General features: G+C 46.1%; 1 protein-coding gene across 1 annotated transcript in view; it reads left to right on the top strand.

The window, feature by feature from the left end:
• The first annotated feature begins 2,913 nt into the window (after nucleotides 1-2,913).
• Nucleotides 2,914-13,601, top strand: part of GABRG3 (gamma-aminobutyric acid type A receptor subunit gamma3) — a 331,989-nt gene continuing 321,301 nt past the window's right edge. The window contains exons 1-2 of the mRNA XM_024561807.3: nucleotides 2,914-3,154; nucleotides 9,049-9,197. Of these exons, the coding sequence (XP_024417575.2) occupies nucleotides 3,102-3,154; nucleotides 9,049-9,197 (202 nt within the window). The 5' untranslated portion in view covers nucleotides 2,914-3,101. The remainder of the gene's footprint in view (nucleotides 3,155-9,048; nucleotides 9,198-13,601) is intronic.

Below are 13,601 nucleotides of genomic sequence, written 5' to 3'. Positions count from 1 at the left end.
ATGGAAAGAACCGGGGACAATAAAAAGAAAAAGAGAGTGTGCACTGCGCATGCTCTGCGGAGCCCCGCTTCCCTCCTCCCTCCCTCGCTCTCTCCCGCCCTTCCACCCGCCCCACCCCTTTCGCACCTCTCAAACTGGGGAAGGGAAGAAAATCAAAGCCTAAAAGCTTGCGCTTTGAAAATTCTAGGTTCCTGACCTTGCATTTTGCTTGCAGACTTAGGCCCAGAAAGCTTGGATTGGATTTTTCCTTCAACTAAACTCATTTAGCTTAAAAAGAGAAGGAAGGAAGGAAGGAAGGAAGGAAGGAAGGAAGGAAGGAAGGAAGGAAGGAAGGAAGGAAGGAAGGAAGGAAGGAAGGAAGGAAGGGAAGAGAGGGGGAGAGAGAGAGAGAGAAATCTTGTTCCAGATCTCAACACGGGAAGGGGAGTTTTTCAAGCTAAAATATTCAGGCCTACCAAGCTGACCCTCTAAGTCCAATAAATGGAGCCAGGCATCCCAAATTCCGGATGACCTCAGGCTGCGTTCATTCACAATAACCACACAGCGAACGTATGCGAGGAAGAACAAACAAGAGACAGATGCATAAAGGACATCACTTTTTTTCTTTTTCTTTTTCACTAATCGAACTATGAAAACTTCATAGGGCACGTCTCATCATACAAATCGTTTACAAGAATATTCAAGAGTGGTTGATCCGTTTCGATTACCAACAATATTTAAGCATTTATACTCACGCTCAGATGATAAAGAATACAGCAAGGAGTCTCAAACTTGGCTCGAAGAAGCAAAGGACAAGTGTTTACTGAGCTGTTACTCACCTGAGAGGCAAGACGGCTAGTCATTTAGACTGCGATGTGAGAACCAGCTGCCCGGTGTTAACCCCCCAACGCTGAACCTCCTAGCTTTGTGATCTCAGCGGAGTGAGTTCGCATCCCCGTACCTTGCTCCATCTTTAAAATGGAAATAACTGTAGAAGAGTTCACATGAATTAATCTGTGCGAAGCCTTCACATCAGCCCCGGGTCCCTATTATGTGATCGATATCTGGTGGTTATTTTTACTTGTGTTCCTACTATTGCATCAGATACTGAGACACGAAAGAACAGAATCTTTTTATTTGTGTTTTTCTCGCAGCACACGTAGAAGCTAGGTGGGGACCTGACATGTTTCTTTCTACAAGCAATTAATGAATGATAACCAATTACTTAACTGATTTTTATTTATTTATATATTTTAAAAAGATTTTATTTATTGATTTTTAGGGAAAGGGAGGGAGAAAGACAGGGAAACATCAATGTGTGGTTGCCTCTCACACGCCCCCTACTGGGGACCTGGCCTGACAGCCAGGCCTGTGCCCTGACTGGCAATTGAACCCACGACCCTTTGGTTTAAAGGCCCACGCTCAATCCGATGAGCTACACCAGCCAGGGCTTAACTGATTTCTAAAGTGCTCCATTGTGTGGTGGAGAAAATTAGAGCTTAGGGCAGAGTGTAATAGACTCATTCCACTGAGTCTGGAATAAATGGTAAAGGTGTTGGAAGTGGCAGGATCCAGGAATGTTCTGGACAAAACCGCAGTAAGAGAGGGGTGGGAGACAGAAGAGGACACCCTGGGAAGGAGTGGACTGAGTCGAAGGCCACACAGGGACCAGAAGACAGCAATGCTGAGGAGGTGACAGGTCCATTGTTAAAAAAAAAAAAAGTCACCGTCAACAGCTTCAGTCCACTCCACTGCCTGTCCACGTTCAAGTTGGCGAATGCAGAATAAGGGACAACATCCAACTTACTCTTCTAGGTATTTTATGAACAAAACTACTTAACCGCATTAAAGAAAAAGATATCGCACCCTTTCATAATTCTATACATAAGAGTTCTGAGTATAAAACAGTAAGAACTAATTTTTTTTTGCAACACAGAAGCAAACTTCTTAGGGGTTTATTCTAAGCTATGCCTACATTGTTGTAGTTATATGGTGAAAGACGAGCATTCTGGGTTATTATTACAAACGAAAACATAAATGAATTTTTCAGTCTCTGGAATTTCGATACATTAAATAAAGTGCCCTTCCTAGCTCCATCAAACACAACGTCTGTTCCTTTTTGACTTCACATTTATTTTCCCCACCACTGTTTATTGGGGTGCATTCGGCTCTTTTTTTTCCCATGAGAAAGGTACACATCTGGGGGTGCTTTTCTTCAAATACTCCCCAGCAAGTCACTTTTCCAAGCAGAATCGTGGTAGTGCCTAGGAGGAGGTCCGGCGACCCAGTACGACGTGGGGACGGAGAGGCTGTTTCAGCAAGCCGTGTCTCTCTTGGGCCATAGCCTACCGAGAGGGAGGCGCACTGAGTGTGGGGGGGGGGGGGCACAGGAGGTCAGAGGGCGCCCCCGGAGAGCCACTGCTTCCTGTTGAAATGACAGCAGCTACTGGGGGCTCCCTCTTGGCCCCAAGGTGCCAGTCCCTCGCACCCACCCTCAGGCTCCCTGCGGGAACCTCAAGCCACCCGGCCCGCGCGGAGCCCTCCCGCCTCCCAGTCTCAAACCCAGAGCCCACTCCATCCTCCCTGTCTTAGCTTAGCGTGTTGTCAGGCGTGTAATTGGGGAATCTCCTCCCCGCCGGGACCGCCTCGGAGGCGCCGCCGCGAACAGCCTCCTCGCTGCCCCCACCTCCGAGCGCGCGGCGGCGGACACGGCGCGCAGAACCCACCGCGCGCACAGCCCACCGCGCGGGCACTGGCTGGCAGCTGGTGAAGGGGTGGGCTGCGCCGCGCCCGGCCTCGGGCTGCGGGGCCAAGGAACGCTCGCGCCCACCCGATCCCGCCACCCGGAGGAGCGGACCCGGAGGGGAGCGCGGGCGGAGGGGGGGTGGCGCGCCGCGGCGGCCGGGTGTCCCGAGTGCGCCCCGCGGAGCCGCGCGCAGACCCGCCGGCCGTCGGGGGCGCGGCTGGCAGCGGGAGCCCACACCTGTCCTGCCCCAGAGGCTTGGTGCGGGTGTCTCGCCGCAGTCCGCGGCATAGCAGGCGGCGAAGGCGAGGACCGCGTTCCGGAGGAAGCGGCGCCCGGCCCGAGGCCTCGGACCTCGAGCCCCGAGCTCCACAGCAGCATGGCCCCGAAGCTACTGCTCCTTCTCTGCCTCTTCTCCGGCTTGCACGCGCGGTAAGTGGCTCGCGGGCTCCGCATCCAGCCGGGCTCCGAGCCAGGCTGAAGGGCGGCGCGGGGCGCTGTCCTGGAAAGGAGTCCCCGGCGCGCCCGCCGTCGGCTGAGCTGCGGCACAGCCCGCGGGGCCAGGCGGGGAAGCCGGGGGAGTCGGCCCGCGCCTCACCTGTCCCATCTCCCCTGGACATGGCCATCTGCCTCTCCAGGCTGCGCGTATGGCTGCAGCCTTCTCAGCAGCCGGGAACGTGGGAACTGACTCTGCTCCTGAAGCTTTTATAATCTGGTGTTTTTAAGGGTCTCGAAAACCAAAATCCTAGGGGACCAGCAGTGTCTCCCTCCTTATCTACTACCTCTACCCCCCCCAAAGGGCTCCGGGGTCTGTCACACACCCTGGATCGTTGCTGCCACTCTGAATTTCCCCAGGACCCAGGAGCGGTGATTTCCTAGCTTCCCAGGTTAGAGCAGGCTGGAGGCAGGTAGAGGGTTGGGACCAGGTGGGCTGCCGAGAGTCCCGCTGTTCAGGAAGGTCTTCTGTCCCCCCGCTCCCCAGTCCTGCAGACACATGCATGCACCCCTCTGGGGGAGCCACTCTCCACACAGAGGAGCGGAGACACAGCTATAAAGGCAGCATGTTGGAATTGAGGATAAAGCTTCTGCCTGGGAAGCTAAGAAATCATCTCACTGTTATAAATACCTTTACCCTCCTCCCAGGACACCACGCTAACCACGGAGCCTACAGTCACTCCAGGAAAGGATGAACAGGGCTGGTGAGGGTGGAGGGGCTGTGGGACTAGAAGGGTTAAACCCCATAGCTGTAAATATGACTGGAGATGCTAGGTTGGGTGTCTTTAATTCTGCCTCCCAGGCTAGATCTCTGGTCCAAAGACTGTAGACTGCTCTGTGCTTTGGAAATCTTTCCCTGACACCATCCCACCCCGAATCTCAGGGAACCCCATCCTCAAAACACCCTTGTTTTGACACTGCTTCTTTACCTGGAATCTGGGAGCTAGAGAGTGTCCGTATGGACCAGGAGCCCGGCAGGTGTCAGCCGGCAGTGTCAGAGGTCTTGTGTTTTCATTCATATTCGTGAAGTGGGGAAGAGCCAGGAATGCCTATGAGCAGTGCTCCTGTCGAGAAGGGACCCCCAGTTTGCATTCCCCACCTTCAACAGGGGTGTTTGCCCCTGAGGAAGAAAGCCCGGGGCTCTCCGAGCACGCCTATCCCCTAAAAGTTGGGACTGTGGAAGGCAGATGGTGTGTCAGGGACAGCAGACTCCACTGGTGACTCAGAGGCAGCTCTCTCCACCTGCCTGGTGGAGAGAGCCTTTCAATGGAAGCCTTTCAATGGAAGTTTCTTCCAGTTTAAGCAGAGAGCGGGAGTGTACATTCGGACGCTGAATCTGTGATTCTACTTCAGAGACGGAGAGCCCAGCTGACGATACCAGGCATGATGTAGGGGTCCCAAGTCACATCATCTAGATCTGAAGTCATGTGTCTGTGACCTCGCTCTTGCCACCGACTGGGGGAACTGACCCTCACGCAGCTCAGGGTTAGATAACTTTGGATCTGTGGTGACTTAAGAAAGGAAAATTGTCTGGTGCAAATAGAGACAGACTCGCAGACACAGAGCAAGCTGACAGCTCGGGAGAGGGGTGGGGAGGCGTGTTGAGGAGTGGAGGGATTGAGGGAAAAAAAGGAGAGAAAGAACTCATAGATAGAGACAACAGTGCGGTGGATGACTACAGGGGAGAGGAGGGTGGAGATGGAAGAGGGAATGGTAATGCAAAAAACACAATTAAAAAGAAAACTGCTTGTGGTTGTTCATGTGTGTAGTAGGAAGACGTGTGTTGAACTTGGAGCAGGCTGGTCCCTAAGCATTCTCAAACACACACACACACACACACACACACACACACACACACACACAGGACAGCCGCCTCCTTCAAGGCAGGCGTCGTGTTGCAGGACCGTCTCTGTCCCAGTGGTTCCCTGGCCTTCCAAAGAGAAGTCATGTAGCATTTGGAGAAAATCCAAATGCGAACCTGATTGTTTGCTATCTGCCTCTCATACGAAAGTGTCTTTGTTCTCTGAAGGCGTCTCACAGACGTGTGAAATAATCTGATGTCCAGTGTCATCTTTCGAAGCTGTCATTCATACTCAGAGGGGTCTCAGGGGCACCCGGAATGCACTCCCGGTGTGGCCCAGCCCTGGGAAAGGTTGTGACAGACAGTTGTGCTGGGTGCAGATGGCCGCCTGGAGGGAGATGCGCCCCCACTCTCACACCCATGGATGAGTTTATTGGGCGCTGAAATGCACTAACCCACGCCAGGGCCTGGGTGATATCAGGAGGGCGCTTAGCTGCTTCCCAAGGCTTAGGAGCTCCTGGTAGTCAAACACTCCAGACTTCCTCCTCCTCCTTCTGGTGGAAGAGAAGGCACGAGCCAGGGAAACAGCACCCAAGGCTGAGCACCGACTTGACAGCGACCGCCCATGGCCAGGTTGTTTTCCAGAAAAAGCTAATTGCGGCGATGGTGTCTCGGAGCCCACAATCCAAATAACAGCAAGCTCGTGAAGATTATAGATCACCCAAATAGAATTTGGAGAAACAGCGTTTTTGTTTTATTTCCACTCTAGCAGGTCCCCCGAGGGGACATTTAGTTTCCATCAAAGCGAGGGCCCGTGGGGCTGGCGCGTTCTGGCGTTAGCGCTGGGAGACTTCTGTTTCCTTTTCGCAAGTTCTGCAGCAAAAGGACGTGGGATTGGGGTTGGAGGAGCGCAGCGTCCACCACCGAGGGGCCAGGGCCATGTCCGTCCCCCCCCCCCCCCCCCCCCCCCCCCGTCCCGCCCAGCTCAGTTCACGAGCTGCGGGTCCCCTTGGCCTCCTGAGAGAGGCAGAAAGCGGCTTCTTTTCCTTTCTACCTTCCGGCTCTCACCTTCCCTGGCCTCTGAGGGAGCAGCTTATGCAATTTCAGGGAAGCCCTCGTCGCCACTAGGGGGAGAATTAGACTCATTTTAGTACCTGTCACTGAAGTAGCTCGGAGTCATTTCTCAGAAGCCAAGGCTGTGGATACAGAACATTGACAAGATGCTCAGGGAGCTCAGTCTGTCGGTAGCCCCAGAATCCCTGGGGCAAGGAGAGCAAGATCCGTCCCTGCCTGCGAGCTGTCGTTGGATGTGGGGAGGGGAGGAAGGAAGGGGGTGAGGTAGGAGAGGAAGGGAAGAGAGAGCCTGCAGAGGGGGGCGAGGAAAGCTCTGTGGCCCAGTTGGACCGCAGCCTGAGAGTGTTGCGTGGGATTTGGCCGAGGTCAGCCAACCCTCTCTGTTCCATCTTCTGGCGCCTTTGCTCTGGAATAAATGGCCAGCCAGCCTCGTCCTAGAGAACCGGTTTTGGCGACAGTTTTTCCTTTTTTTCCAATTGATAAAATTAATATTCCTGACACTATTCCCGATAAGAGAAACGATTTTACGGTGACATTTAAAAATCCATAGTGTTATTTGGGAAAGTTCAGTTTTATAGATAATCAAATGTAGCGTATCCTTTCCTGAATGCGTGGCCCAAGTTCAATAACGTTTCTTGTGGCTGGTGAGTTTTCAGTGTGAGTAAAAATCCATGGCGACTTCTGGTTGTGATCGATGATTTGTTTTCTCCTTCTAGACCATAGGTATTTAGGAAGTAAGAGTACAGTTTTAGGTCAGAGTAGGAAAAACTTGAACTTGGTCTGTTGAGACACACAGTACTCATTACTGAAATCTCACAGACCTGGGGACAGTCCTGTAATCTATGCTCACACTCATGAAAAAGACTTATGTATATAATATATGACAGATATCTGCTTATATATGTTTTTAAATAATATACACATGTATATAGACACATACACATTATAATTCTGCAAACAAAATAGAGATAGTGAACTTAAAAAAGTTTTTTTCATTCATTTCATGTTCATTAGAAATAACTCAGAAAATTCCAAAAATTAACTTAAGAAACCTATATCCCAGCCCTGGCCAGGCAGCTCAGTTAGTTGGAGCATCGTCCCCAAATGCCAAGGTTACGGGTTCGATCCCCGGTTGGGACATATAAAGAAGCAGCCAATGAAAGTGTCAGTGAGTGGAGCAACGAATCAGAGGTTTTCTCTCTCTGGTCGGTGGAGGTCCTCCTGCAAATGCTGCTGTACAGCAGGAGACCTTCTCCTTCTTTTTCATTCGGAAGGACTGTTGTTGAGAAGGACTCACTCAGAAAATCACCTGTTGAACCTGGATGGCTGGGTGATGATGGCGGCTCCAGAAAGTCCATTCTGGAGGGACTTTATCAAGACCCTGGATCTCCCAGTAACAAACAAAAGAAGAAGAAGAATGAGGGGGAGAAGAAGAACAACAACAACAACAACCAGGGAAATTACTTGTGGGGGCTGTGCAAAATTCAGTTTTCCAGCAATTTAAGGAATCAAAATTGCAGTATATTAATATAGACCACAAGTGAGAAATCTAGCTTTTGTAAAACAGAATGCTGGCATTAGCATAATCAGCACACCTGGGGGAGGGGGGGCGGGAATAGGAAGCAAACAAAACAAACAGACAAGTATTTATTGTCTTGTGGAATCGGAGGGGTGCAAATACATTTTATAATTCAAATATTGAAGGCACGCTCCCCAAAGCCCCATGCACCCCCGCACACAGCAAGGATGGCCTTGACCCTAAAAGCCATAAGGGAAAAGTTCAACGGACAAGGCTCCCTATTTCAAAATAGAGATGACACATGTAATAATATTAGTAAAGAACGGTGCTTCAGCTGAACTAAGAAAGAAAAGTAGCTGGCATTGAGGACTCCCATCCGAGTCCCCCAGGAGAGGCGGCGGTCAGGCACAGCCCTGCACCGAACAAGCTCAGAGACACTCCAGCATTCTTTTGGACCCATGTACGAAGGAGCCAAAATGATGAAGATGTATTAGAAAGATTTTAATTAAAAATTATTTATTGATTTTTAAAGAGAAAGAAGACGAAAGAAAGAGGAAGGAGGGGAGAGAGAAAGAAAGAGAGAGAGAGAGAGAGAGAGAGAGAGAGAGATCAATTTGTTGTTCCACTTATTGATGCATTCATTGGTTGATTCCTGTATGTGCCCTGACTGGGGATCAAACTCACAACCTTGACATATCAGGATGATGTTCTAACCCACTTAGTTTCCTGGCCAGGGCAAAAGATTTTAATTTTCAGTTCGTGTTGTCAGAAGCCTGTCTTTTCCCAGCTCATCAAGTCCCCATGCATGGACCAAAGACCCCAGAGTCAGACTCAACTATTTTTAGCGTGTGCAATCTGTAAATACTATTCCCACATTCGACTAACATGAGGTCTTCTTGGTGGGGAGGGCAGTGAAGAGTGGCAATGGCCTATAAAGTTACCATCTGACAAATATCCGGAAGGTTTGTGCCTTGAGCTTCAGAGGTTCCCAGGGTGGACTCAAGCACAGTTTCCCTTGGTCATGGAATCATTTTTGTAACATTTAATGAAGACATGATGACGTGAATCCTTCTTCATAATGAATCTTTCTAATTTGTGTCTCCTTTTATTTTATTTCCATATTTTATTTATTTATTTTTAGAGAGAGAGGAAGGGAGGGAGAAAGAGGAGAGAAACATCCATGTGTGGTTGCCTCTCGCGCGCCCCCTACTGGGGACCCAGCCTGCCACCCAGGCATGTGCCCTGACTGGGAATCAAACCGGTGACCCCTTGGTTCGCAGGCCGACACTCAATCCACTGAGCAACACCAGCCAGGGCTCATTTTATTTTTTTAATTTGAGAGAGAATCCAGGGGTTGGGACTAGGGCTTGGGTGGGCCACATTTAAGACACTTCCTGGAGCTGCTGGTGCAACTAACACTTTGTGCTGTAATTACAGGTCCAGAGAGGTGGAGGAGGATGAATATGAAGATTCATCCTCCAACCAAAAGTGGGTTTTGGCTCCAAAGTCCCAAGACACCGACGTGACTCTTATTCTCAACAAGCTGCTGAGAGAATATGATAAAAAGCTGAGGCCGGACATCGGGAGTAAGTATCCATATTAGTAATTCCAATAGAATACATACAGTGAGAGCACATTTTTGAGGTTTTTGTTTTCCAATAATTATAAATTCACAGGAAGTTGCAAAGACAGTAGTCACACAATTCATGACTATAGTATGGCATCGAAACCTGAAGGGGACGTCGGTCCAGTGCATGTGTCTGGTTCCGTGTCATCTTGTCACGTGTAGACCGGTGGAAGGATCCCCACAGTCACCACACAGAATTTGCTTCAAGTCCCCTCCCACTTCCCTTTAGGGTCATGACCCTCCGAAACCCCTCAGCTCTGTCAGCCACTCCTGTGTTGTCCGTTTCTGTATGTTTGTCCTCGTGAGAGTGCTACATGCCTGCAGTCCTTCAGGATGTGACATTTGAGATGGGCTTTTCTTCCTTTTGGGTCGCGTGTGTATCATCGTTTGTTCTTCCTTCCTGCCAAGTTATCTTCCAGGGGGTGGATCTAGCACGCTTTGTCCATGCATTCCCCAATCGAGACGCATTTTGGTTGTTTCCAGTTTTCTGCTATTACAAATAAAATGGCTCTGTGCGTTCGTATACAGGTTTCTGTGTGGACATTTGATTGAATTCTCTGGGACAGATGCCCAGGAGCAAGATTGCTAGGTTGTATGATGAATGACTCTTTGGTTTTTCAGGAAACTCTCCAACTCTTTTCCAAAGTGGCTGCTCCCTTTTCTATGCTCACTAGCAATATATGAGAAGCCCGATTCCATTGTACCTCCACTAGCAATGGCATTGCCATTATTTTTTAATTATAGATGCTGTGATAAGTGTATATCTGATAGGCTGATATCTCATTATAGTCTTATTTACATTTTCCCAATGGTTCGTGATAGTGAGCACTTTTTATGTGGTCATTTGCCATCCGTGTATCCTCTTCATTGACGTGTCTCTTCACATGGTTTGTCCTTAAAAATTCGGTTATTTTGTTTTATTATTTGTTGGATATCAAGAGTTCTTCATATATTCTAGGTATGATTCCTTTGCTAGATATAGTTTGCAGTTTATCTCCATCTGTAACTTGTCTGCTCATCCTCTTTTTATTGATTGACTGATTTTTGAGAGAGAGAGAGAAAAACATCGATTTGTTGTCCCACGTATTGATGCATTCATTGGTTGATTCTTGGGTGTGCCCTGACCGGGGATCGAACCCACAACCTTAGTCTATAGGGATGGTGCTCCAACCAAGCTTTTGATTTGTATCTCCCTGATGATTAGTGACATTGAGCATATTTTCATATGCCTATGGGCCCTCTGTATGTCCTCTTTGGAGAAGTGTCTATTCAGGTCCTCTGCCCATTTTTTAATTGGATTGTTTGTTTTTGGTGTTAAGTTGATGTATGAGTTCTTTAAATATTTTTATATTAACCTTTTATCAGATGGATCATTTTGCAATTGTCTTCTCCCATTTAGTGGGTTGTCTTTTCATTCTATTGAAGGTTTCTTTGGCTGTGCAAAACCTTTTTATTTTGATGTACTCCCATTGGTTTATTTATTTTTCTTTGGTTTCCCTTGCTTGAGTAGATGTATCCAAAAAGATATTGCTAAGAGCAGTGTCAAAGAGTTTACTGCATATTTTTTCTTCTAGGAATTTTATGGTTTCAGGTCCAATATGTAAGCTTTTAATCCACTTTCAGTTTATTTTTGCTTGGACTAAGAAAGTGGTCCAATTTAAACTTTTTTTTTTTTGCATGCATCTGTCCAGTTTTGCCAACACTACTTATTGAAAAGACTGTTTTTACTCTACAGTATATCTGGGCCTCCTTGGTTAAAGATTAATTGGTAATATTGCAGAGATTTATTTCTGGGCTCTCTATTCCGTGGCTTTGATTTATATATCTGTTTTAATGCTATTACCGTATTGTTTTCATTATTTGTAACTTTGCAGTATAGTTTGATATCAGGGAGTGTGGTACCCCCCCTTTCGTTCTTTCTCAAGATTTCTTTTGCTGTTTGGGGTCTCTTTCGGTTCCATATACATTTAGGACTAGTTCTAATTCTGAGAAGAGAGCCAGTGATAGTTTAGTAGGGATAGCGTTGAATCTGCATATGACTCTAGAAACTAAGGACATTTTAACGCTATTAACTTTCCAATACATGAGCAAGGTGGGTTGTTTCCATTCATTTGTATTTTGTTTCCATTTCTTTCTTCAGTGTCTAATAATTTTCACAATTTACGTTCTTCACCTCTTTGGTTAAATTTATTTATAGGTGTTTTACACTTTTTGATGCAATCGTACATGGGATTGTTTTCATAATTTCTTTTTCTGATCATTTGTTATTGTTGTATGAAAACTCGACAGATTTATTTATATGGAGTCTGTAACTTGCAACTTTACTGAAGTAATTTATTAGTTCTAATAGCTTTTTGATGGAGTGTTTAGGGTTTTCTCTAGATAGTATCATGCCATCTACAAATAATGGGAGTTTCACTTCTTTCTTTCCAGTTTGGATGCCTTATATGTCTTTTTCTTCTTTGATTGCAGTGGGTAGAGCTTCCAGTACTATGTTGAATACAAGTGGTGACAAAGAGCATCTTTATTTTTTCCTGATCTTAGAGGAAAGAATGGCTTTCAGCTTTTCACCATTGAGCATATTAGCTGTGTGTTTGTCATATAAAGCCATGATTATATTGAGATATGTTTCTTCTATCCTCACTTTATTGAATATATTTTTGTTTTATATATCTTATATATATTTATATGTTTATGTATAATTATTTTATATATTATCATAAAAGGAAGTTGAGTTTTGTCAAGTACTTTTTCTGCATCTATTGAAATGATCATATGGGTCTTATCCTTTTTTTTCTTTTAAGATTTTATTTATTTATTTTTAGAGAGAGGGGAAGGGAAGAGAAACATCAATGTGTGGTTGCCTCTTGCATACCCCCTACTGGGGACCTGGCCTACAACCCAGGCATGTGCCCTGACTGGGAATCGAACTGGCGATCCTTTGGTTTGCAGGCTGGCACTCAATCCACTGAGCCACACCAGCCAGGGAGATCTCATCCTTTCTTTATGAGCTGTATCATGTTAACTGATTTGCATATACCGAACTAACGTTAAATCCCTGGGAAGAATCCCACTTGGTTATGGTGCATACTCCTTTTAATGGATTGAATCCAGTTTGCTCATATTTTGTTGAGGATTTTTGCATCTGTGTTCATCAAGAATATTGGCCTATAATTTTCTCTGTTTGTAATGTCCTTATCTGGTTTTGGTGTAAGAGTAATTGCTTCCTAAAACCAGTCTGGAAGCATTCCCTCCTCTTCACATTTTTTAAATTGTTTAAGAAGAATAGCTATTAATTCTTCTCTGTTGTATTCATTTATTTTTATTTTTTTATTTATTGAGAGAGAGAGAGAGAGAGAGGGAGAGAGAGAAACATTGATTTGTTGTCCCACCCATTCACGCATTCACTGTTTGCTTCTTATATGTGCCCTGACTGGAGATTGAACCTGCCACCTTGGCACATTGGGACGATGCTCTCACCAACTGAGCTGCCTGGCCAAGGCTCTTAATTCTTCTTTGAATGTTTGGTAGAATTCACCTGTGAATCTGTCTGGTACTAAAATTTTATTTGATGAGTTTGCCTAAAGATTTGTCATTTTATTTATCTTCTCAAAGAACCAGCTCTTAGTTTTATTGATATTTCCTATTGCTCTTTTTAATTTGTATTTCATTTGTTTCCATTCTGATCTTTATTATTTTCATTCTTCTATTCACTTTGGGTTTGTTTGTTCTTCTTTTTCTACTTTGTTTACGTGTAGAGTTACATTGTTTATTTTGGATTTTTCTTGGTTTTGGAGGTACGCCTTGTATAGTTATGAACTTCCCTCTTAAATTGGAATTTATCGTGGCTTCTTCTGTGGCATAACATGTGGTCTGTCATAGAAAATGTTCCATGTACACTTGAAAAAAACCCCTGTATTCTGCAGTTTGGAGATGAAATGTTTTATAAATATCTAGTAAGTTGATATCATCTAAGGTGGCATTTAAGGCCATTTTCCTTAGTAATTTTCTGTCTGGATGATCTATCCTTGAGGTGAGTGGGGAAGCTTATAATCCCCCACTAATATTGTATTACTGTAGATTTTCCCTTTTATGTCTATTAATAGTTGTTTCATATATTTAGCCGCTCCTATGTTGTGTGAGTAGATTATTTACAACTGTTATACCCTCTTCTTGGACTGACCCCTTTATAATGACGTAATGTCTTTCTTTGTCTTTTTTACCCTTTTGTTTTACAGTCTATTTTGTCTGATAGGAGTATCGCTACCCCAGCTTTCCTTTCCTTTCTATTTGCCTGGAATATCATTTCTATCTCTTCCCTCTCAGTCTGTGTGTATCTTTCAATCTGAAGTGCGTCTCTTGA

The sequence above is a fragment of the Desmodus rotundus genome, chromosome 10 (genome assembly GCF_022682495.2).
Source record: "Desmodus rotundus isolate HL8 chromosome 10, HLdesRot8A.1, whole genome shotgun sequence".
NCBI classification, from domain to species: Eukaryota; Metazoa; Chordata; class Mammalia; order Chiroptera; family Phyllostomidae; genus Desmodus; species Desmodus rotundus.
This window is presented reverse-complemented; position numbering and strand designations above follow the sequence as displayed.